This window comes from Malaya genurostris, chromosome 2 (genome assembly GCF_030247185.1).
Source record: "Malaya genurostris strain Urasoe2022 chromosome 2, Malgen_1.1, whole genome shotgun sequence".
NCBI classification, from domain to species: Eukaryota; Metazoa; Arthropoda; class Insecta; order Diptera; family Culicidae; genus Malaya; species Malaya genurostris.
Window position 1 is genome coordinate 286968937 of NC_080571.1, and position 25097 is coordinate 286994033.

Here is a 25097-nt window from a genome sequence, read left to right on the forward strand (position 1 = left end):
AAGATGAAAATTTAAGTGATGTTATTTTACAAATTCAATTCATACAAAATACAGAAAAAAAATCAGGTTCTGGTTCAAAATCAAGATGTTCAGAATGATTTTCAGAATTCGAATCCAAAATCTTGTTTAGAATCCGGAGGTTAGATCCAGATTTCAGATTCATATTCGAAATTTTGGTCCAAAAATCTGCTTCTGGCTCAGAATTTAGGTTCCGATCCAAAATTTTTGTCAGGAATTTAGACGCAGAATCTAGACCTGGGATCAGAACTCATCTCCAAAACACACGGAGTTTAGGTCTATTACGCAGGTCCAAAATGCAGGCCTGGAATTCGGATCCCGATTTTCGCTCAAGAATCCAGGTCCATGTTCTGAAACTAGGTTCAAAACTCAAGTACAGAATTCAGGTGAAGAGTCAAGGTTCAGGATCTAGTTTCAGGTTCAAAAAGTCTGTCAGGAGCTGATCCGGGGTCAGAGTTCCGGCCCAGAACCAAAGTCCAAGTCCAGGTTGAAAATTAAATTCCAGGATCCAGATGCAGAATTCAGGTTCAGGTAAAAAATCTCTGTCAATAATTTTGGTTCAGAATCTGAGTTCAATTTCAGAATTCATTTCCATAGACCCAGAATTGAGGTCTAGCATCCCGTCCCAGAATTCAGATCCAGACTAAGAAATCCGGCCAGGAATCGAAGTTCCGATTTTAGATTCAGAATTCAGATTCTGCACTCAGATCGCAAATTCATGCTCAGAGGTTAGGTCAAGTTAGCCAATTCAGGTCCAGGTTCTGAGTTCCAATTATAGTACCGAATCCTGGTTTGGAATTCAGATCTTGGCTTAGAATCCATGTACAGAATCCAGGTTCAGATTCAGAATCAAACTATCAATCAATTCTGTATCAGTTTCAGAATACAGAATCAGGATCCAAGGTCAGAATGCAGGTCCAGAACTCAGATCCAGAAACCAGGTCCATAATCAAGCCTCAAAATTTTGGGACATAGTCCAAGTCCAGAGAAATGTTTCTGAATCCAGCTTCAGGTTCAGTATCCAATCTGGATCAAGTTCCAGGTTCACGATTCTGGTGCATTCCCAGTATCTCTGTCAAATTTGAGTAGAAATCAATTTTGAGTAGAAATCTTGTTCGGAGTCCTGAATCCAGCTCCAGATTTAGACCCAAAACCTCCATCGGGAGTTCAAGCCAAAAAAATCAGGTTCAGGTCTAGAATCCAAATCCATGCTCAGTATCCAAGTGTAGATTTCTGCCTCAGGTTCAGAATCTCTGTCGGAATTCTGGTTCAAAACCATGTCCAGATTCATTGTTCAGATCCAGAAACCTTGTCGGATATCCAAATCCAGGGTCATTGTTCAGAATTCTGGTCTAGGTTTCAAATCTCTGTCAACAATTTAGTTTCAAGTTTAGAATTGAGGAATCCTAGAGAACTCAGGTCCAGAATCCAATCGAGGCTCACAGTCCAAGTGCAAAATAGGTTCAAAGATTAGTTTCGGAAACTCTGTCAGAAGTTCGGCAAACAGAATACAGGCGCAGAATCCTGGTTCAGAATGTAGGTTAAGGTCTCTGTCAGTTAGGAGTTCAGATTCATAATCTAACTCCATGTCTAGAATCCAGATCCATGTTCCGAATATAAGCACTGAATTCTGCTACAAGTTCAGACTCCATATTCGGATAAAGAATCTCTTTCAAGAATCCAGTTCGATAGTTCAGTATTCGAATCCAGTGTTCAGGACCAGAATCTTGATCTAGATATCACTTAGTTATTAGTTATTAGATTTTTGGAAACGAAATAACCCAGCATAGCACGGAAATGTTTCATGGAAATGACTCAAACATGCCACATTACTTCTAACTTAGAAATTGCAAGTAAACCATGCGAAAGTAACAACTTGCTACTTGAAATTGAACAAGCATGAAATAAAATTCGACATTTATTATCATAATTTTAGTAAGTGGTTATAGAACTTTCGGTTCGTTAAAAAAAGCCCGTATCTTTCGGAAAGTATAAAAATGAGTTTATTCCAATAGTAAGAGTAAGATTTATGAAAAGATGTCAGCCAGCAAGCAGTGATACAATATGAACTTAAACCGACATATACAAAGTATCATGCACGTGTTCAGCACTATTTAATCGGGTTGCTTTCTGAAATGTGTTCTCACGTATACCATAGCCTGCTTGGTTATAGGTTCGAATCCTTTTTCTGGACGATACTTTTTCGCCAATTTTGTCACACAACCCAAAAAATAAATTATTTTATGAAGTAAAACTCAAATAACTAGTAGGTTAAGAGCTACTTCGGCCGAAAATAGGGCTTCTAATTTCATGTCATGTATTCTTTTACGTACAGAAGCAACATTTCTTTCCTAATACTTCCAACTATCATTGTCATTTTGATTTTATTAGCTTTGTGCACTTTTTGCAGTGCGAAATTTGCATCAAACGAGTGCAAAAAAATTCAGCATTTAACTGCTTCGGGTTCGATAAAAATGTTCCGAATAGTGTTTAATATAGTTGAGAATTCCACAATACGGCCTTTTTCAATGCCAGAAATAAATACCGTACAACATATTGATAGTTTCTTTAACTGAAATTTGCAATTTGGAAATGAAGTAATCGATATCAAAATTCTGTACGTCGCAAATTAATTTTTTGCTCTCATTTGTTCCGCGTTATTTATTTGTGTGGTAGAAAACGTTTGTCGCAAATAGGTCAATCTTTAGTATAAATGCACCGTTAAAATTCTGGAAGCGAGACAGTAAACCGCCTTTTTATTGGTCCAAGACCTAGTATGTTATTCGTATTACATTGTGTTGTAATACTTATTTAAAAGGTAAACATTCTGACCTATCCGGAACTCATGGGTTCTTGTTGAAAACAGTCACTTATGAACTATGGAATCACCCCCACAATCGTGAACCTAGTTTGCAAGGCAGTAACTGCCTTTGTTATTGCTTGCAAGTAACAACCAAGCCGTGAAATAAACATTTTAATTATGGGCTAGCTTCAACCTTCAATCTGTGACTGCTCTCATTGTTTATCAATTGATCAAGGTTTCGAATCAGGAGCTGTAATATTCCGGGAAAAAATTATGAGTGGATGATTCTCTTTCTCTGCAATTTTCTATTCGCCATTATTGTTCTCATTATCTGATTAGACATCTGTCTCTACATTCGAAAATTAATTAGTTCATTTGAGTAATGAATATGGCACGGGCTGAAGCTAATGACCAAAAGCTTATGGTCGAAGTAAATTTATTTTGCGTAAACATTGATAATGCTTTTGAATAAAATGATTGTCAATTGATTATCAGTACTGATTATCATCCGGAGATGGTGCCATGAAAAAAAATCTCTCGTTTGGAATATTACCAGATGTGTTGATTTCAATCTGTACGATCATCAATCGTTTGAATGTATGTTTAGTCTGTGAGTTTCTCGATTCCTAATTAATGTAAAAAGCGTGTAAAATGACACATATAGGCTGTCCCAGAAAGTATGGACGCAACCAAAAACTGCTGCCATTTCGCAATGGTTCAGAATCTGTCAATTTTTATGGCTGCGTCCTGTTGTTTACACTCTTCTCTAACCACTTGTGCAGCTGTTTATTAGTTTTCATTAGTTTGTTTCGAAATGCGTGGACTTTCAGCAGGACAACGTCGAAAAATTGTGTACAAATGGTGCACAGAACGCGGACTGTCACTGAGAAAGATAGCAAAAAGGGAAGGAGGAAGTGAAAAAGCCGTGCGAAATGCAATCAGGAAGTTCGGTGAGGATAACACCTTTGAGGATAAACCGAAAAAGGGGTGAAAAAAAGGTCCTGCTAACCCTCAGTTGGATAAACGTATACTGAAGGCGTTCGAGCGAAAGAATGAGGTTTCAGTTCGAGATGTGGCCAAAAAAGTGGGCACTTTTTAGTCAAACGTTCTTCGTGCTAAAGAACGTTTGAATCTTCGAACCTATAAGAAGCAGAAACAACCAAAACGTATTCCGAAACAAGAAGCATCGATCAAGCCGAGGGTTCGAAAGCTGTACAATACGATTCTTGTTGGAAATTTGATAATCATGAACGACGAAACCTACGTGAAACTCGATTACAAATCCTAGCCGGGACCACAATATTATACGGTGCGAGAAGGGCAAGTGTTAAACCAGTCCGAGACATCGATTGAAGTCGAAAAATTTGGTACGAAAGCTATGGTCTGGCAAGCAATTTGTAGCTGCGGTAAGATTTCGAAACCCTTCATCACCACTGCGTCAATGAACAGCGAAATATACATCAAGGAATGTTTACAAAAACGACTTCTACCCATGATTCGAAGCCACAAGGATCCTGTTGTCCTCTGGCGAGATCTTGCTTCTTGCCACTACTCGAAATCAACGGTAGAATGGTATACTACCAAAAATGTCACTTTCGTCCCAAAAGACATGAATCCACCAAATTGCCCACAACTTCGACCAATTGAGGAATTTTGGGCATTAACGAAGGCACATCTTAGGAAACATGTCTCGGCAGCCAAAACCATTCAACAGTTAGAAAGAGATTGGAAAAAAGTGTTAAAACTTGTCGCCAAGAAGTCTGTACGGAATTTAATGAGGAATGTTCGCAACAAGGTGCGCCAGCTAGTCTACAATGGCTAAGTAGCAAATGTTGAGAATAATATTCTGTTGTTGTAGTCTAATATTATCAGTATATCGAATAAAATTTGAATATCTAACACTTGTGAATTATTTACAGCGAAATCAATGTGCATCCATACTTTCTAGGACAGTCTTTATGTTGAAATGTCTATCAGAAATTTATGATAATATTTCGGATAGCATGGAGAAAGAATTATGTTGTTTCGTTCTTTTACTGGGCGAATTTTAAAAAGGCGCCCCATAGTAAAGTTAGACGTATTCACTAAAAAGAATCAGTTGAACTTTTTTGTTACTTGAAAGTACATGAAGAACTGTTCGATGAACATGATTTTAACTAAGCACGTTTCTCCAGTAATAACGCAAATATTTGAACAATTTGTCGCTAGTTAGTTACAGTGGATTTGAATTTGCTGCTCACTTTTTTTTGAGTTCTTCGATGTTAGGAAAGCATCACTTCTAAATAAGCTTGAGAAAAAGAAGGAGCTTCTCCGACTGGTTAATCAAATGGATTTTTTTATACCTTTCAAATCATAGTGCATCTGTAAGGCACTCGGGTCCTAGTTTTCAGTAAGTTTCATCATTACATCTTGCGTTCCCCAAGGAAGTCATCTCGGACCTTTTCTGTTTGTACTTTTCATCAACGACATCGTTGGTAGACAGACTTACATTTTATAAAGTCGTATATCTGGGTGATTTGAAGGTTTATCACAACACAACTCTGTTGTGCTCTACAAATGGATATCGAAAGAAGTATAACGGTATGGGCGATTGAACATTGAAAAATCTCTAATTGTCGCTGTACATCGCTGTGGTTCGTGGCATTCTCGAATAAGGAGTTACTGTTTGGGCACTGTGCTACTCTATTCACACTTAGATCGTATCAAACGAGAGCAAAAGATTTTCATCAGGTATGCTCTTCGACAACTTCCTTGGCAAAATCGTTTATAACTATCACTCTATGAACAACGCTGTCCTCTCATCAATCTACCCACGCTTCGAAATAGCCGAATATTCTTGCAGCGATTTTTAATATTTGATTTACTGTCACACCCTTTGCTGTTGACAAAATTGGCTATCAACGGTACTTTATCGAATGCAGCATGGACAAAACAATCCATCAGATATTTGTAGTCGACATTTCGATGTGTATAATCACTAGTACTGTAAATCTTCATTCTACTTGCAGTACACTTCACATTCTAATACACAACCTTCGCTGTCGCACCGAATGGGCATCATTCCGTCTTTCATCCGTTACTCTTTCTACCGAAACTCGGTTTAACCACCGTCAGTTTGTCTCCCCTTGAAGTAACACAATAACTTTTACAATTGAATGAGAGAGCGGACTTCAAGTGAGGTTCATGTAAATATTCGAATTGGTTCAAGATAATGGATGACAGGTAAACCAGTCATGATAACTGAAATATCAATTTCAAAATAAACATAATCTAGTTGTACCCTCTTTCAGTTTTCATTTTTTAAATTTCAAAACATATCTCAATACATTTCAAACAGTCGAAATTATCGATTTTAACTTGCTGGTGATTCTGAGTCTGAGAGAGTTTTATGTTATCGAGCTGATGTTTATGCCTATTCATTCGCAGTTGCTCACTACCCACAGTGAAGACAATGAAACAGGTAGGCAACTTGGCACTACAAACGGAGCAAGCATAACTTCATGTGACTAGGTATGGTTATTCAATTGACGATGAATTCTGGGAGCTTCGGCAACAAGAGTAAAATGAATGAGAAGGGATATGCTGACAGTCAACGGTCATAAATTTCATTTTCATCTAATAATGTACGATTGAAATGAAGTTTTATTGTACTGATAACCACACCGATTCTAACATTAAAGACTGTCCCTGAAAGTATGGACGCACTTTGATTTCGCTGTAAATAATTCACAAATGTTAGATATTCAAATTTTATTCGATATACTGATAATATTAGACTACAACAACAGAATATTATTCTCAACAATGGCTACTTAGCCATTGTAGACAGCTGGCGCATCTTCTTGCAAACGTTTCTCATTAAATTCCGTACAGACTTCTTGGCGACAAGTTTTGATACTTTTTTCCAATCTTTTGTCGTGAATACAGGGTCCGGCACTCGAAGTGTAACCAATTAAAAAGGCCATAAATTCAGTTTGGAAAATTACTTTTACCTAATTCAAAGAATAAAAAATATTTTGTTCAACCACTTTGATTAATTTGTTTCGTTTTTCAAAAACAGAATATTTTCATTTTAAGAGAAATTCGTCGTGCTTTTCACTGAATTTATATTGCAAAAATGACCATCGTTGCAAAAATCACACATAACGCCTGAATTTATGTTGCAAAAATTACCATCGTACCAGAAACATGCCTGAAGTTATACCAAACAACTTCAAGTGCGATATGTTAAAATTTCATAGAAATCAGTCCGAATGGATCATGATCCGAGAAATTTTAATCATGGTGAATTATCATAACATGAAAATATATTATTTTCCCCAACTCATGACTCGTTTGGCTCATTTCAAGAATCGGAATTTTGCCCGTTTAGAGATTTCCGCAATTTGGTCCTTCTAAAAGCATCTTGATAGTATCTTTCAATGAAATATGAAAATCTGAAATGAGATAATCGACGTCAAAATCGTTTAAAATTTTAGTAGCGAAAAGGGTGAAAGTTTCACAATTCACACAATCGATCAACTATCAAATCGAATTTGAAAGTGTAAAGAAATCGTGTCAGTTTTATTCGTATTCACGACATCCAGTTATGTCTCTGACATTACACACCCGTACTTTTTCGAACTGTTGAATGGTTTCGGCTGCCGAGACATGTTTCCTAAGATGTGCCTTCGTTAATGCCCAAAATTCCTCAATTGGTCGAAGTTGTGAACAATTTGGTGGATTCATGTCTTTTGGGACGAAAGTGACATTTTTGGTAGTATACCATTCTACCGTTGATTTCGAGTAGTGGCAAGAAGCAAGATCTCGCCAGAAGACAACAGGATCCTTGTGGCTTCGAATCATGGGTAGAAGTTGTTTTTGTAAACATTCCTTGATGTATATTTCGTTGTTCATTGAAGCAGTGGTGATGAAGGGTTTCGAAATCTTACCGCAGCTACAAATTGCTTGCCAGACCGTAGCTATCTTACCAAATTTTTCGACTTCAATCGATGTCTCGGACTGGTTTAATACTTGCTCTTCTCGCACCGTATAATATTGTGGCCCCGGCAAGGAGTTGTAATCGAGTTTCACGTAGGTTTCGTCGTCCATGATTATGCAGTTCAAATTTCCAGCAAGAATCGTATTGTACAGCTTTCGAACCCTCGGCCTGATCGATGCTTCTTGTTTCGGACTACGTTTTGGTTGTTTCTGCTTCTTATGGGTTCGAAGATTCAAACGTTCTTTAGCACGAAGAACATTTGACTTCGAATTGCCCACTTTTTTGGCCACATCCCGAACTGAAACCTCCTTCTTTTGCTCGAACGCCTTCAGTATACGTTTATCCAACTGAGGGTTAGCAGGACCTTTTTTCGCCCCTTTTTGGGTTTATCCTCAAAGGTGTTGTCCTCACCGAACTTCCTGATTGCATTTCACACGGCTTTTTCACTTACTCCTTCCATTTCTGCTATCTTTTTCAGTGACAGTCCACGTTCTGTGCACCATTTGTACACAATTTTTCGACGTTGTTCTGCTGAAAGTCCACGCATTTCGAAACAAACTAATGAAAACGAATAAACAACTGCACAAGTGGTTAGAGAAGAGTATAAACAACAGGACGCAGCCATAAAAATTGACATATTCTGAACCATATCGAAATGGCAGCGGTTTTTGGTTGCGTCTATACTTTCTGGAATAGCCTTTAGTAGGGAATATGTGCGATAACAATTAATAATAAACAAATCGAAACCCTGTGAGTAATTTGTTGCTAATTAGTTACGGAGGTTTTGAATTTGTAGCTAAAGTCCCGCCCGGGTTGGCAGTGTTTTTGATTTTTTTCCACTACTGCTTTGCATAATTCACATGAACTTTGCGTATCACCTTTTCTAAACAAGTTTCAAGCGATTTGAGACGCAATGAATTATTAGTTTTTAATTAGTTGCTGAGGTTCCATATTTGTTGCGTAGAAAAAACTTTCATAGTTATTGTGGCATTACTCACTAAAAAACCTAAAACGAATCGGGAGGCATTGAACAATTTGTTGCTGATAAGTAATGGTATTTTCGAAATTGTTGTTTAATTGTTTTTTTCTAAGCTAACGAAGCGTCTTTTTTAAATCAAGATTTTACCAAATCATTACGTAATAGATAATTTTTAATGCTAGTTAGTTGCTCAGTAACAACTTATTGAACTTTTTCAGTCAAATTTCGTAATTTTAGTATAATGTTTTATCGGCGTCCCTATGTTTTCTTAATATTTTTGTTGACCGTGGAAGCTTGATATTATAAAGGGTGCAATTTGTTTTCAAGGTTCAGGGTCATTTCGCCGAAAGGGTCATTTCACCGAATGACATTTCGTCAAATGGTCCACTGCCGAATACCATTTCGTCGGATCCTGCAATTGTCTAAATATCGTAATTGTAATTGATTTAAAATGAAGACAAATGAAAGATGATAGCGTTAACGTTCGCTTTGTTGCCCTACAATTGTACGTCTTGAATCAAGATTTTTTTTATATAATTTATTTTACCCCGGCTTTAACCATTTTGGTTGTTCACCGGGAGCGTTGAATAAAGATTGATTCTTGTACTCTTAAATAAATATTGATCCATACACCTCAGAACGGAGTTCCCAAAAAAACTTATTGACTTTATTAGCTACTAATCATCAAAGCATTTTCATAAGTGTATCTACCAGGCAAATGTTTGTGGTATTTTCCGTTTACTGAATGAACGGGTCGGCGGCCAACTCAGATGGTGTCGCCTCGGCGGTTTTGAGCCACCAAGCCATCGTGGCTTTGGTTATGTGGGTGCGCCACATCAATTATCCAAGAGAAACGACTTTCGGCGAAATGGCTTTCGGCGAAATGACTTCAAGCTTATTTAGGAGGGTGTCAAAACACATATTATCTAAGTGGATCCAATCTTTTGCATAATAAAGTACTATTTTTTTCAAAAGACAAACATCAAAAGAGAAATTTCGGACTCACAAATATATTATTTCGGTAAACTTTTGAATTCTCGAGAAAGTGTTTGTTTTTGTCGTCGACTTTTCATACTTTCGACTGGGGCGCCTTTTCAATATTTACCCTGTACAAGAATGGGTAGAACTTAATCGCGGATATTTCTTGTTGTTTTCAACGCAGCAACATAGTTTTTTCTACATATCATCGGAAATACGGTCAACAATTTATGATAAAATTTTCAGTAGTATGAAATAACTACAACTAACTTCAAATTAGAGTTTTCTAAAATATTTTGTATGAATTTTAAGGTGAAACTCACTACCCAAACAAGGCATGCTAAGTATCAACTGCATGGATTGAACGAATCATCGCACAAAGCGTACCGTGCAAAACCGACACAAAGAAACACGAAAAATTTTCAGTGGAGGAGTGCAGTATGCTAACTGTTTGTTTTGTTCGCTAGTAAAACAGACACTAGCTAAGTTTGGTTATAAACCATGAATATGTTAAATTGACGAATATGAGGGAGACACATTTGTGCATGTTGTTTAAGACGGTCAATTTAGCCATTTAATTTATAACCAAAATTCTCTTCTCACCCATTGCAAAATTATTAATTCTTTGTTACTGATCAAAACCTTTGACATGATGACAATACTTCAATCGGCTTATTCCAACTATGTATCATTTTATAAAAGAGCTGAATAATATTTAAAAAAAAACTTTTTATATGGAATTACAACTGGATTGCAAGATATTCACTAAAAATAACTGGCTGACACAGGTGTGCTGGGGTTGTTCGGGGTTGGTGTGAAGGAAGCACCGTTGTCCTTTGGTGTGGTTGTCTCCTTGTTCAGTATATCACATGGCTTACCGTATTACCGTAGTGAACAGCCTTTTGGCATTATTGACATGTGGCCATCTGATTGTCATAGGTAACAAGTGATTTGCACGGAATTCTTGTATCTTGACCGAAAATCGCATAAGAAGGTATAGGTCTCTTCAAGTGTATGCGTAACAAACGTACGCCATTTAGAATACCGGGGAAAAAGTTCTTCCACTTTTCTTTTTCGATAGAGAGAATCTCTCCGTATTGGGACATAGTTTTACGAATATAAGAATCGGTGACGGTTGAGGGAAGATCATGCACACGCACTTCTATAGCACTATCTTCCATATATACTGGAATGTTGTATTTAATGTTCTCGCGCTCCACATAATGCACATTATTATTGTCTTTTGCGAATTGAATTGCATCCAACTCTTTATAAAACTGGATGTAAATAACATTATTTGTCTTATTGCATTGAAGTAAATGCACACGTTTAATGTCAAGATGCATTTGCTCCTTAAGCAAACCTTTAAGTTCTCGTATCGACGGTCGAATTTTGCACTGTCTGAAGTCAACAACAATTGTATTCTTTCGTGTCGGTTTTTGTTCGTTTGGTTCACTCATTTCGAGGTCGTTCTATTGTTCACTACACAATACTGTACTTTGATTCTTCCGTCCCGAACGTAAACGGTTTTGTTATATCGACTGACTTGGATGAGATGTGAAAGCGAAATGAAGTAAGTTTTTTAAAATAATGTCATACTAATTCCCAACTTAGATTTAGATGGCTAAAAACGATTTGTTGTGGATTTTTCAATTTATGAATGAATTTGAACATTGCATTTTTTATTTAGTCGGTCCTGTCCCCTACACAACCCCGTAAATGTTTGCTCTCGTGTGTTTCTTCCTTGTAATTGTACCGTTACAAATATGCAAGTGACGTATTGAAAGTTTGCAAAACTCACCCAATCAATCAATTAGTATGTTACGTACGACCTGCGATACTTGGATGTGTAGAAAAATCTTGCCAGTTTTATTCGTATTCACGTCATCAAGTTAGGTCTCTGACATTACCCTTGGAGTGCCGAATTCATTTCCAACACACATTTTTTTGCACAATAAACAGCTTTTATTTTCGTGTGTTTTCTTCGACACATACTTTGAAAATTTTGTTTTTAAATTCTATCTTTGAATATTTCGGTAGCGGCTTTTTGTAGAAAGGTCATTCTGATTTTACCATCTTTCCTGCCGTTAATTTCTCTTCTATAGCTGTAGCAAATTCGTTGATTTTTACTATCGACTCTCGTATGCTAAATTTTTTCTTTTAACATAAAATCCTAGGCTTTCGGAGAACCAAACATCTGTCTTCAGTTTTTGTAAAGTAGATTTTTAAGTGTACGAAAGTAAGGAATATTACACAAGATTTTGCTTTTAATACTCATAGTACCATGTCTCGGTGGTCAGATTTTACCTAACCTTCCTGACCACGGCAACGTGCCACTTGAGCCAATAAGTTCTAATTTTGAGCTTCGGTAATTGTGAGAACTATTGCACCGTTGATTCCTAGACCCACCTGCGACAAAGCGACTAGGAAAATGGATTGGTTTGTCGCCATGCTATTTTGAGGATTACTCGATGTCCAATCAACGAATTGTGATAAAATCGAATACAATGTCTTCACTTGGGCTCTAAGATTCCATACCGCAGAAAAAAGATTGAGAATTGTTCGATACTGCTGTTGTAGTCACGCAACAGCAGTATCGAACAATTCTCAAACGCTTCTTCTAATGGATCGAGTTTGAGTATTTGAAATGACTACTGGAGCTAAGATGAATAGGCGTACCGTCACCCAACACCGTACAGTTTTATATGTTAAATTTGAGTCCACAGTTCCAATAACAAATTTCAAATTCAAGTTTATTTTAATTTAAGCATAGTTCGAAAAAAAATATGATCTGGCCGAAGATTTGTAGCTGCGGGCAGAAATACTGAACATTTCATTTCGAATACGTTTTTTCAGTGAGGCCGGATTTCACTCGATTCGGGATTATATGACAAGTAATCAAATGCTGCTGAGTTTGAAATTATTGAAAATATTCATCAATTTTTTTTTTGTAAATAATGATAACGAACCGTTTTTTGGAATATTTTTCTTCTCAGTTTTCTTTATTTAATTTCATATCGCTTATGTTCTAGGATAAAAATAAATTACATTATCAGGCATGAGTGCATGTGTTGCCTGTGCCGTTTGTTTATTATGTGTGGCAAACATTCTTTTTTTTCGGTAGCTATTCCGTAGTTTGTCACCAACAGTCAAACCCTGCTAGCTAAGGTGGTTTTTTGTTTTGTTTTTTTGCTGTTTAGGTTTCATCGTCAATGAACATCGAACGAGGAAAGGTTGTGCATGGTTCTGAATATTGGTTTCATTCCCAGATTCGGAATGTATGTCTTGAATTGCATTAAATTGGATTCATGGTATAAGCAATGGTTGCTTTCAAGTTTATTGTATTTGATCATTCTCATTGCGAGCACATGTTTCATGTGAAACGAATCTTCGTGCATTGTATAATAAATATCACCATCCTAATGAATTCCTTACGAGTCACTTGCCTTAGGCAATGGAAAGATTCAATCCATTCTAACTCTACTATATGTTATACGACGATTAAATACAAAATCGCTACTTTTTCTTAATATTCTTTTTTTCTGGAATCACCTACAGTGCGTGATTTTTTGGTCCATTTTGCTGAGTTGAAGGTTCATAGGGAATTCATTGCGTACTGGCGGAGCTGGCACATCTCAATTTTATTCGGTACGGGATTTCTAAGATATTCCATTTCCTGGGTAAAGTTGTAGCTGGCCCTCTAAACGAGGCCACAATCGTTTGTACAATTGCTTCAATTTAGATACAATTTGTAATTGTTTTACGACTATGTGTTATCTAACGCTGACTATCTACACAATCCTATCTGTTATGTATGTCCAATCAGTTGGTACCGTCAGTTTTGGGGGTGTTTTGCAAGTTTCTGCAAAATGCAGAATGGAATCACACGCACTTTAATCAGACTTAGATACTAGTTGTTGTTTTTTTTTGTTTGCTGGAAGAAAAAGTGGTTCACATACGTCGGGCATCGGTTGATGATGGATGGGTCGGTTCGGAGGATTAGTTGGGATAACGGTAGAAGATCGGATTATAAGGTCTCTTGGAATACCGCTCCGGTTGAACGTCGGCACGCAGAATCACCACCCCTGATGGGTTCACTTTGACCTTGATTTTGGTTTGCGGGCTCAGTATTCCGTAGTCGACTTCCTCGTACAGATCCTGAAAAATGAAAACGGTTTGTCAGTTTGCTAGAAATGTCATTTGGTTGTTGTAGTACCTCAACTCTGTAACCGGTGGGCGAGATAAGACCCAGCTCACGTAGGGTGACAGCCACATCCGATGGAGTTCCGTCCGTTCGTCGGTTCACGAATGCAACGGCATACGAGTAGAATGTCTGGTAGATGGGTGTGATTGGACGGGACCAGATTTCGATTCCCTTGTGCTGGAAGGTGAAAATTGCGATTAGCGTAGTCATATTCTTGGGACACCCGGAAACCGACTGCCGGGTCTAAATAAACGATATAAAAAAATATTCTTGGTAATAGATAAATGTAGATCGTTAAATTCCACGGAAACTCGATATAGTTGGATGATTGGTGCATTCTGAACTTTTTTAACATGCCTTAAAGCGAACACAACAATAGACTAAGGAGTGTATCGATAAGTAGTTAGCAACATTCAAACAGTTATTACTCTGAAATGGCTTAATTTTTTGCAGCGTATTTTGCGGTGTCATGTTTGTTTACATGTCAATGACAGCTGCGCAATCGATTGATTTCGGTACGGTTTATCGTTTCAATGACGAGGCGAATTGATCCGGAAACGCGAAAGAAAATTCTGCACACTTGATCCTCAGAAAGTGGTGTCACGTACAACGAAATTGCAAAACGGGTGAAAGTGCACCACACCAGTGTCAAAAATATTATCGAGAAGTTCGGTAAGACCCTTTCCATGAAGGATTTGCCCCGATCCGGTAGGAAAACGGGTCCCAGCCAGCCCGACCGGGACTTAAAAGTGGTGTAGGAAAAACCCATCGGTGTCGACGCGGGATTTGGCCCAGCAGTTCAATACCAGCATCGGGATGATTCAACGGATCAAAGTTCGGAACTCCCTGAAAACGTACAAGAAACAAAAGGTGCCGAAAAAGTTCCTGGTACAGTAAGTTCAGGCCAAAACAAGAGCGCGAAAACTGTATAACCGGATTCTACAGAATAAAGACGGATGCATCCTAATAGACGACGAAACCTACGCCAAGGGAGACTCTTGAGCGCTGCCCGGACCGCAATATTATACGAAATCGGTGTACCAGGACCTGGACGACGCTGACACCACGGTGGAGATGGAAAAGTTTGGGCAGAAGGTGTTGTTCTGGCAAGCAATTTGTACCTGTGGTTTGCGGTTTATCGATTTTCTTCACGAAGGGCACAATTGACGCCAAGGTGTACGAGGCAGAATGTTTGAAGAAGAGAATGCTGCCACTGTACAGAAAGCATAAGGCTCCTCCTCTCCTCTGGCCGGATTTGGCTTCAGCCCACTACGCCAACTCCGTTCTACAGTGGTTGTCAAAAAATAATGTACAATTCGTGGAAAATGACATCAACCCACCGAACTGCCCCGATCTTCGGCCATTTGAAAGGTATTGGCCAATTGTCAAGCGGCACTTTCGGAAGGAAGGTACAGTGTCCCAAAACATGCAGGAGTTAAAAAAAAACTGGACAAGTGCCACCAGGAAAGTCACAAAAATAACTGTGCAGAATTTAATGAAGAATGTCAAGTCCAAAGTGCGAGCGTTTCACAGAAACTAGGATTTTCTTCAATATAATCAGTGAAATGCATAAAAATGTAATTTTTCTACAATATATCGAAAACTGATGTCAAAATATGTTTTTTTCGCTTTTAATCAATAATCAATGTTGCTAACTACTTTTCGATACACTCCTTATTTGTGTTGGAAATTTTTGCAAAACGTTAATTTTGATGAAAAAAAAAACTATTTTCTATTTTGAATTGAGAAAAATATTCTTTAATTTATCCATTGAAGCGATTCAGATGGTGAGACCTGACTGATTCCTCGGTCAAGTGTTATGGTAAAGTCAACTAAAAGTTACATGGATTTAAAGTAAAGAATTCAAAATTTTGAAAGCTTGTATTGAGGAAGATGACATTGTTCCGCATTATTGAATCTTAAGTGAATTACAAATTACCACGAATTCGTTGCCAGTTAGGAGTGCAGTTTTGTTGCAAATTTTTGCATCAATGTCTTTCGTTAGGGAAAAATTAAGCTGATGACGGCTTCACGTCAGTCGATAGACTTTTCGCAGAACTTCGAAGTTAAATTACTTCAGAAATTTTAAATGATGATGAACTCAATTCGTCCACGTCCCTTGTCACAAAATTTCTTAACCCGTAAAGTATTACTGTTTTTTGGTAAATTGTATTAGAGATCTGGGAAAGGAAGGAGCAATTTAGTTTTCAAAATATATTTCCATCCGATTAATTAATTTATTTGCGTGTGATGAATGAATTGAATTACATTTGCTCTCCAGAAATAATTTATTCAAATAAAATGATCAAATATCTTTCGGTAGAATATGGGATCACCCATCATATTTTTAGAGTGCTGAAATAAAAAGTTGTAAAAGGTTTTTCGAGTATATTCACTAAATGAAAAGTTACCGCTAGGAATCAGTATTATGTATTTTTGGCAAGCAATCAATTCGCATCACTATTTTTTCTCTGCAAATCTAGAAATTATCAAATTTTTACGTCCGAAAAATATTTTATTTGACAGATCTGTATTTCTGCTGAATGTATAGTGATGGTTACTGAAATTCTTCATTATTTTCTATTAATTTTCCGAATATTGGTAGAACTTTCACTTAGTTCGTCTAAAGAAATGACATTTCAGAATTCACAGACCGTGTCAGTAAATAATAAATAACCGTAACCTTTACATAGGAGTTGAATAAATTTTACGTATCTTTCAGTAAAAATAATATTTTACAGATGGTTGCTCCAATAATTATATCCGAACACAAAAATAGAAATTTTTTGTGTATAAGAAACTGCTTCAAAGTTTGTTCTGTCGGGTGAACATTCACGTATGAGTAATTCCATAAAACGGACTGTTCAGAATAGAAATCTGTGCATTTGTTCAATTTTTGCTTAACAGAAGTATTTCATATTTTCACATTAATCTTTGGTGATGTTTCTTCTTTTGGAGCTGAAGCGAATGTGTGTCGAATTCTGTTGATTGTAGGTTAAGTAATCAGAAAAATAATGGAGAGAAACGTTGACCACTTAGTTTTTTGACAATTCTTCTGACGAGACGAAGTTAGACGGGTCAGCTAGTTTCTTATATTTTCAATAACATCTCTAGAAGATTCTTTCAAGATTTTCTCTTTCAAACTTGAATAATATCAAAAACTTTCTTTGGGTATAAACTACCAGCTGGTAAACAGTTATGTCAAGTTAATATAGATTCAAATGTGGTAATCCTGCACGCCATACAAAATTGAACAAAGCACGCTGTGTGCTAAGCGGTGGTGTTCTCTGTGTCCGTACCAGCACGTGTTTTGCATTACGTTGTATGACAGTTTGAAAGTTTTGACACACGCCCTATAAATTCGGAACCGAATCTAAATGAAATTTCACAATATCTATTAAGACACTGAGAACTTTAATTTGAATCATGATTTGTGGAAATCGGTGTAACCGTTGCTGAGGCATTGAAGTGAGTTCCGTTGTTTGAGCTTTTCTTCACTATTACCGGTGTGTTCGGAAGTGGAAACCGGGGACTAGTAGTCCCACTACCCAACAAAGTCTACCAAATAGATGAATTTACCAGCAGTGTTGGTGATTGCCGAAAATTTGACAGAAGCTGCTATATTGCTATCTCTATTGTATACAACATTTTCAATCCGGTAGATATGCTACAAGAACTCGAGTCTCTCAATGCATGAACCGCGAGAGAATTTTTCTACATTTCTTCGCTCCACTTCATACTCTGAGTATTTCACGGCCCTTAAAAAATGTACAGTCTGATAATGATCGTTGCTGTGTGGAATTTCCCAAGAGAGAATCGCAAGTTGACAATTATCGCAGAAAATCGAATCGATGATTCGACTTGATGATTCTCATACTAGGTTGCAATACTTCAAAACCCTTGTGTGGAGCATTCACAGACATTTTCATAGAACAACTTATACAAAGGTTATATGCACATAGTTAGAATAAGCGGCAATAGTAAAATGATTCTATCGCAATTATCAACTGCCTGTATGGAATCGAATCGCGAAATGTGAATAAGCGACCGTTTGTTGCTTCAGAGAGGATCCCTACGGCAGCGTGCTAACCTTTGATTCTCAGACAGGTCATCGAGAGAAATTCGCACTGGTGTCTATTCTATGTTAAATGAGCCATGGCGGTTTTTTGTTGTTGCAATGATATCCGTCTCTCTTTGGTGGCACTGATTCAATCGTGTGAAGATACGATAAAAGCCATCCTTGTTTACCAGTAAGTTTTATAAAACTTTGCACCTCGTTTCGCCATCAGTTTAAAAAAAATACTCATGAAATTGAAAAGAATAATCTTATCGTACCGAAACCGAACGTCAAATCTGGATGAACTTTTCAGGGACTTTTTGAAGGATATCAAGACTTTTTATTTGCATCTTTGTTTACAAACATCGGTTAAGAAATTTTCAAAAAAATTGAGAGCGCAATTTTCCGAAAAAAATTGAGAGCGCATAGATTTGAACATATTGTCTTGTAATTCCGTTATAATTGTACTTAGTATAAATGAGAATTATCGTTTTATTTTATTGTATCAATCATTCGGTATGGACATCAAAAGAAATATATTTTCCGAAACAGTTAATCGTGTTCCCTTAAAGATGATTCAAATACATTCTAAGTGTAGTCAGAATACAGAATAAAGTATTCTACATTTCAATGTTGCTGTGCTATTGTTTTGGTATAGGAAATATCTCAATTACTCCGCTCATGCGGGTGATAATTTTAAGTATTCTGTGTTTTTATTATTTTTACGTTTTACGTCTTTGTCCCAGGTTGGCGGTTCAATGCATAGGACGCTGGTCTTACAAGCCAGTTGTCGTATGTTCGAGCCCCGACCTGGAAGGATTCTTAGTGTCAGTAGGATCCTTAGTACTAGCCATGCAATGATTCTGTACACTAAGAATCGGCTGCGAAGTCTGTTGAAACAAAAAGGCCAAATTCCACAAAAGGAATGTAATGCCAAGACTTTGCTTTTACGTTTCGTCTTTGACTCATCAGTGTAATTTCAATTTGAACCGCTAAGCAGACGTAAAGTTTCTGCTATTTACAGAACACTTTTTGTTTTGCAGCGGAGTGCAATGTCTTTTCTGACGTGCTGAACGAAAATGTTTTCGACTATTTCCTGCCGATGCAGGTTTTGTCATAACATAACCGAAGCCAAGATGGCTCGGCGGCACAAAGCCGCCGATACGACGCCAGCTGAGTTGGCCCCCGACCCGTCGTGGAAAGCGGCGGCCTCTTGCATACAAACCTGTAATCACCTCGTTTGCCCGGTCTACTCAAAGCTGGGTTTCTTCGCTTTATTTAGGTCCTAACGAGTGAGGTCGGATACCATACGAACAAAACGATGTGGCGAAGCCGCATTATATATTTTTTCATCTGCACTCAGTTATCGGAAAATTCCGCAAACAATTGCCTGATAGCTACACTAATAAAGTCAACAAGATATTTTGGGAATTCCGTTCTGAGGATCATGAATAAACATACAAAAATTATTCAAGTCTCTGGATCATATCAGAAGTACGATTGTAGGCCAACAAAACAGGAGTAATCATAATCATTTTTTATTTGTCTTTTTTTATTAATTAGATATTAAGACTAACGAAGAATGCGGCGAAATTACCCTTTCAGCGAAATGGTTTTCGGCGAAATGACTCTTTCGACGAAATGGCATTCGGCGAAACGGCTTTCGGCGAAATGATCCTGATCCCTTTCTTCTAATCAATTTATGTGTATACATATTATTGTTCATTTGTGATACCGTGTGAACTTCAACCGGCTCGTGTACAGTATCATGCACGTGTCTCGCGCCACATAGTTGGGTTGCCTTCTTGGAATGTGTTCTCATATACACCAGAGTATCATAGTTGCTAGAGCATCGCCCAGATAAGAAGAAGTGTGTTTGTCGTTAGCAGATTCTTTGTAAATTCTCGTTTCAGGGAATAATTTGTGAAGTCCTCGTTTACGGAAAAGATCTATGAGCTACAGTTTCATTAGACCATTTTGAATTCTATACTGGTAAAAGTGTGGAAATTGAAACTTGGATATCAAAATGCTTAGGTCGATATTTCCATTACCGTATTTTGCCTTTTCCCAGGATTTCGTATATTACAATTGAGTTTTTGACCTTCTTGTAATATGTTACATTTTTGTACACTCACTTTTCGCAAAGATTGCACGGTCGATTTCAACGAATTTGTATTCAAGTGAAAGCTCTTGTGTTCTCATACAAAAATCCACAATTTTATTCGGATGTGACTTCCGCTTCCAGATTTACAGTGTATTTTGAGCAAAAAAAAAGGAGTACAGAGTGATAAGTGCCAGAAATTCAATTTTCCATAAATGAACATGCAAACAGAGGTAGAATTTTCAAAATAGCAAAATATTCCAATTCGCAGTTCTTGCACGGAGAACCCGCCGATCATAAAATTGCGATATCGCAGTTTTTGATTTTTGCGATAGTTGATTCAACTAATTTCTTTTTGATTCAACCAATATGGTTTTTGATTTGCATATATTCAAGTAGTTGAAAAATATGTTGTTTTGAATGCTGTCAAATGCCGGAGACAGCTGAAAGCAAAACAATAATCGCAATGCAAAATCAACATTTTTTTAGTTGAAATTTGTTCGCGTCGTTTCAAAATGTCAATGAAAACAACATCGATGGTTAAAGCGTTTGGGAAAATTGTGTTCATTTGATTTGAAGAAATTTATGATTCCATGACAAGTGTTTATCGAACAGCAGTGTTGCGATAAAGTTAACCTTGTTTCAGTTGAAAAAGGTTTGGTGACAAATTAGAAAACGTTTACTGATTTGGGGTTACAAAAATCGTACAAAAATCAAAATCACTTATAGATCAGATCAGTTGTGATTTCGTAACGATGATTTATTCCTTGGTTAAGATTACTTGTGATGAAATCAGTAGTGATTTTTATGTACGAGATCTTAAGATCAGCAGTGATTGGTAGTTTTTCTAGTCCTGTTAATAACTAATGATATTACTTGTCAATATAAAATACTGTTTATATTGGAACAACGATACTTATTTCAAATATCAGGTGTACAACTTTGCTTCCGCCGTTTTTTTTCTCCAAAGTTTAAAGCGTCGTTGCGAAAAAGTGCCTACAGATGTATTATTCAAAGTATTGTCCGTTGCTAGCGACAGCTTTCTCCCATCTTTCCGGCAATTTTCGGATCCCGGCTCGAAAAAAGGGGTCCTCTTTTGACGCTATCCATGAAGCAATCCATTTTTCCAACTCTTCGAAGGATTGAAAATGTTGATCTGCCAGGCCGTGTGCCATCGAACGGAATAGGTGGAAGTCAGAAGGGGCGACATCTGGGGAATACGGCGGGTGGGGCAAGACTTCCCATTTCAGCGTTTGCAGGTACTTTTTGACCACTTTTGCGACGTGAGGCCGAGCATTGTCGTGTTGAAGGATGACTTTGTCATGTCGCTCTTGATATTGTGGCCGCTTTTCTTTTAGCGCGCGACTAAGGCGCATCAGTTGCGTTCGGTAGCGATCTCCTGTGATGGTTTTATCCGGTTTTAAGAGCTCGTAGTAAATCACACCGAGCTGATCCCATCAAAATACAAATCAACACCTTAGTTTCAATTGTTAGTTGATGATCGAACGAATCGGCTTTGGTTATACCGAAATAGTATGATGTGAAGTTAAAACTCCAGAAAGAAACTTTCTTCGTTTTCTCAGAGATGGCTAAACAAACTTTCACAAACTGATGCTCAAATGAACGGGTGAATGCAAAAATCTGACCTAATGCAACCTAATTTGGAAACCCCGTTCAAACACTTTTGAAAGCAACAGCCAGTTAAAAGTCACTTAGGGGTTAGCCAAATTTTGTAACCGTTTTTATTATTTTTTACTTTTCGTCTTTGACTCATCAGTGCAGAGCAGCTCAAATTGAACTGCTTAGTGCTAAACTCGGCAGTTCAATTTGAACCGCTAAGCAGACGTAAAATTTCTGCTACTTACAGAACACTGCACTGATGAGTCAAAGACGAAACGTAAAAAATATTAAAAACGGTTATGTGCCCTAGCACAAAATTTGACTAACCCCTAAATGACAAAACCGGCATCGGCCAGAAATAGTCGAAAACACGTTTTCGTTCGGCACGTCAGAAAATAGCAGAAACTTTACGTCTGCTTAGCGGTTCAAATTGAACTGCCGAGTTCAGCACTAAGCAGTTAAATTTGAACTGCTCTTCACTGATAAATCAAAGACGAAACGTAAAAATAATAAAAACAGTCAAAAGTATTGAGGGCAAAAACCGGACACACATTATTCAATGCAAGAATCATATAAAAATATCATTTGTACAAAACCCGGACAAAACTTTGAAAGCAAAAACCGGATAAAAACTTATTCGGCTCTTCTAAAACAAGTGTTTTATCCGGTTTTGGCATTGAACGTATTTTAGCCGATTGCCGCTACCGACAAGACATGTTTGGCTTGTTTGTTACGGGCGGCCTGATTCAACTTTCAATGCACGAAACTGCTAAGATATTTGTTTCGGAAGAACCGGCCATAATTTTACCCAGTATTCACATTTTCCTTACAAAAAAAAGTTTTTAACATTGCAATATCCGGGTCCGGCTCACTCTATGTTTTTGTGCCGTTTTTGCATTCAAAAGTATTCCTATAGGTTCTCCATACTAAATAGCATTTATTCGATTTTTGCATTCAACCGTTCATAAAGACTGTCACAGAAAGTATGGACGCAACCAAAAACCGTTGCCTTTTCGCAATGGTTCAGAATCTGTCAATTTTTATGGCTGCGTCCTGTTGTTTACACTCTTCTCTAACCACTTGTACAGTTGTTTATTCGTTTCCATTAGTTTGTTTCGAAATGCGTGGACTTTCAGCAGAACAACGTCGAAAAATTGTGTACAAATGGTACACAGAACGCGGACTGTCACTGAGAAAATAGCAAAAATGGAAGAAGTAAGTGAAAAAGCCGTGCGAAATGCAATCAGGAAGTTCGGTGAGGATAACACCTTTGAGGATAAACTGAAAACGGGTCGAAAAAAAGATCCTGCTAACCCTCAGTTGGATAAACGTATACTGAAGGCGTTCGAGCAAAAGAAGGAGGTTTCAGTTTGAGATGTGGCCAAAAAAGTGGGTACTTCGAAGTCGAATGTTCTTCGTGCTAAAGAACGTTTGAATCTTCGAACCTATAAGAAGCAGAAACAACCAAAACGTAGTCCGAAACAAGAAGCATCGATCAGGTCGACGGTTCGAAAGCTGTACAATACGACTCTTGCTGGAAATTTGAACTGCATAATCATGGACGACGAAACCTACGTGAAACTCGATTACAAATCCTTGCCGGGACCACAATATTATACGACGCGAGAAGGGCAAGTGTTGAACCAGTCCGAGACAGCGATTGAAGTCGAAAAATTTGGTAAGAAAGCTATGGTCTGGCAAGCAATTTGTAGCTGCGGTAAGATTTCGATACCCTTCATCACCACTGTTTCAATGAACAGCGAAATATACATCAAGGAATGTTTACAAAAACGACTCCTACCCATGATTTGAAGCCACAAGGATCCTGTTGTCTTCTGGCCAGATCTTGCTTCTTGCCACTACTCGAAATCAACGGTAGAATGGTATACTACCAAAAATGTCACTTTCGTCCTAAAAGACATGAATCCACCAAATTGCCCACAACTTCGACCAATTAAGGAATTTTGGGCATTAACGAAGGCACATCTTAGGAAACATGTCTCGGTAGCCGAAACCATTCAACAGTTCGAAAAAGATTGGAAAAAAGTGTCAAAACTTGTTGCCTAGAAGTCTGTACGGAATTTATTGAGGAAAGTTCGCAAGAAGGTGCGCCAGCTAGTCTACAATGGCTAAGTAGCAAATGTTGAGAATAATATTCTGTTGTTGTAGTCTAATATTATCAGTATATCGAATAAAATTTGAATATCTAGCACTTGTGAATTATTTCCACAAATTTATATTACGTGATCAAGGAGTGGAGAAGGACCTTGACAGAAATCTGTCGATTGATTATGAAAGTTAAGAAGCTAAGCAATAATGAACTCACCTTATATATCCTCCTTCCCTGAATGCCGAGAGGATCCTGATCGACGGCTATGATTTTCTTGTTCTGAAGAATCGCTTTGAACTCCGGTCGAATCGTTCGTAGATCCACTGACATCATCAGTGGGGCAGCCATGATTGCCCACAAAGCCATTTGAGTTTTGGACTGTTCGTAACTGAGACCGAAGTTTCCAATGATCAACTAGAAAAACAACGACAATAGGTTAGACTATTGAAGCTGATTTTACTCGTCAAACCCACCATATCCGGGTCATTCCAGTGACCGGGACCAGCATTTGGAATGATCGCATCCTGATTGTTTCCGTAGTAGTCAATGATACTTTCCAGAGACGCCCATGAGTCCTGAATGTCGTCGTAGTTCCTCCACAGATTGCAATGTTGAATGATAGACGAGTAGTTTGGCTGCAAAGAAACAAATTTCATGGCGAGTTGAATAGTGCATCTTCGGACTTGAACCGATCACTCACATTCATTCCGGCGTAGATCTGATACACGGGCCAACTGCAGGAATACACCATCGGTCGACCGGTGGCATTGAGATTTCTTCCGAACTCGGGATAACCGTGATCCATGTCGATCGGCAACGAATAGCAACCGTCCAGCTTCACGTAGTCCACATCCCAGGCCGCGAATTGGGCCGCATCATTCTGCGAGAATCCCAGAATTCCCGGATATCCAGCGCAGGTGTAGTTACCGTAATCTTCGTAGATACCGAACTTGAGACCTTTACTGTGTACGTAATCGGACAGGGCTTTCATGCCACTCGCGAAGCGGCGCCGATCAGCAACCAGCTCACCGCGAGGTCCTCGTGACTTTTCCAGCCAACAGTCATCCACGTTGATGTACTCGTAACCGAGTGCGGCATAACCCTCCGTCACCACCAAATCGGCCATCGTGCGGAACAGATTTTCGCTGTAGGAAAACAATGAAACCAAATAGGATAGATAAGTACCTAGCAATGAATCATCACAGATTGGAATCGAATATAATGGAATCCATTGAGGAATCGAGTT

The 25097-nt window shown here is 38.0% G+C and overlaps 2 protein-coding genes across 4 annotated transcripts in view; one reads left to right on the forward strand and one right to left on the reverse strand.

Moving 5' to 3' along the window:
• Positions 1 to 25097, forward strand: part of LOC131430442 (6-phosphofructo-2-kinase/fructose-2,6-bisphosphatase 1-like) — a 268836-nt gene that overhangs the window by 8811 nt on the left and 234928 nt on the right. The gene's annotated exons all lie outside the window — the stretch shown is intronic.
• Positions 12731 to 25097, reverse strand: part of LOC131430443 (alpha-N-acetylgalactosaminidase) — a 184069-nt gene continuing 171702 nt past the window's right edge. The window contains exons 3-7 of the mRNA XM_058595446.1: positions 24552 to 24996; positions 24325 to 24486; positions 24068 to 24265; positions 13976 to 14140; positions 12731 to 13917 (exon numbers count right to left, since the gene is read on the reverse strand). Of these exons, the coding sequence (XP_058451429.1) occupies positions 13759 to 13917; positions 13976 to 14140; positions 24068 to 24265; positions 24325 to 24486; positions 24552 to 24996 (1129 nt within the window). The 3' untranslated portion in view covers positions 12731 to 13758. The remainder of the gene's footprint in view (positions 13918 to 13975; positions 14141 to 24067; positions 24266 to 24324; positions 24487 to 24551; positions 24997 to 25097) is intronic.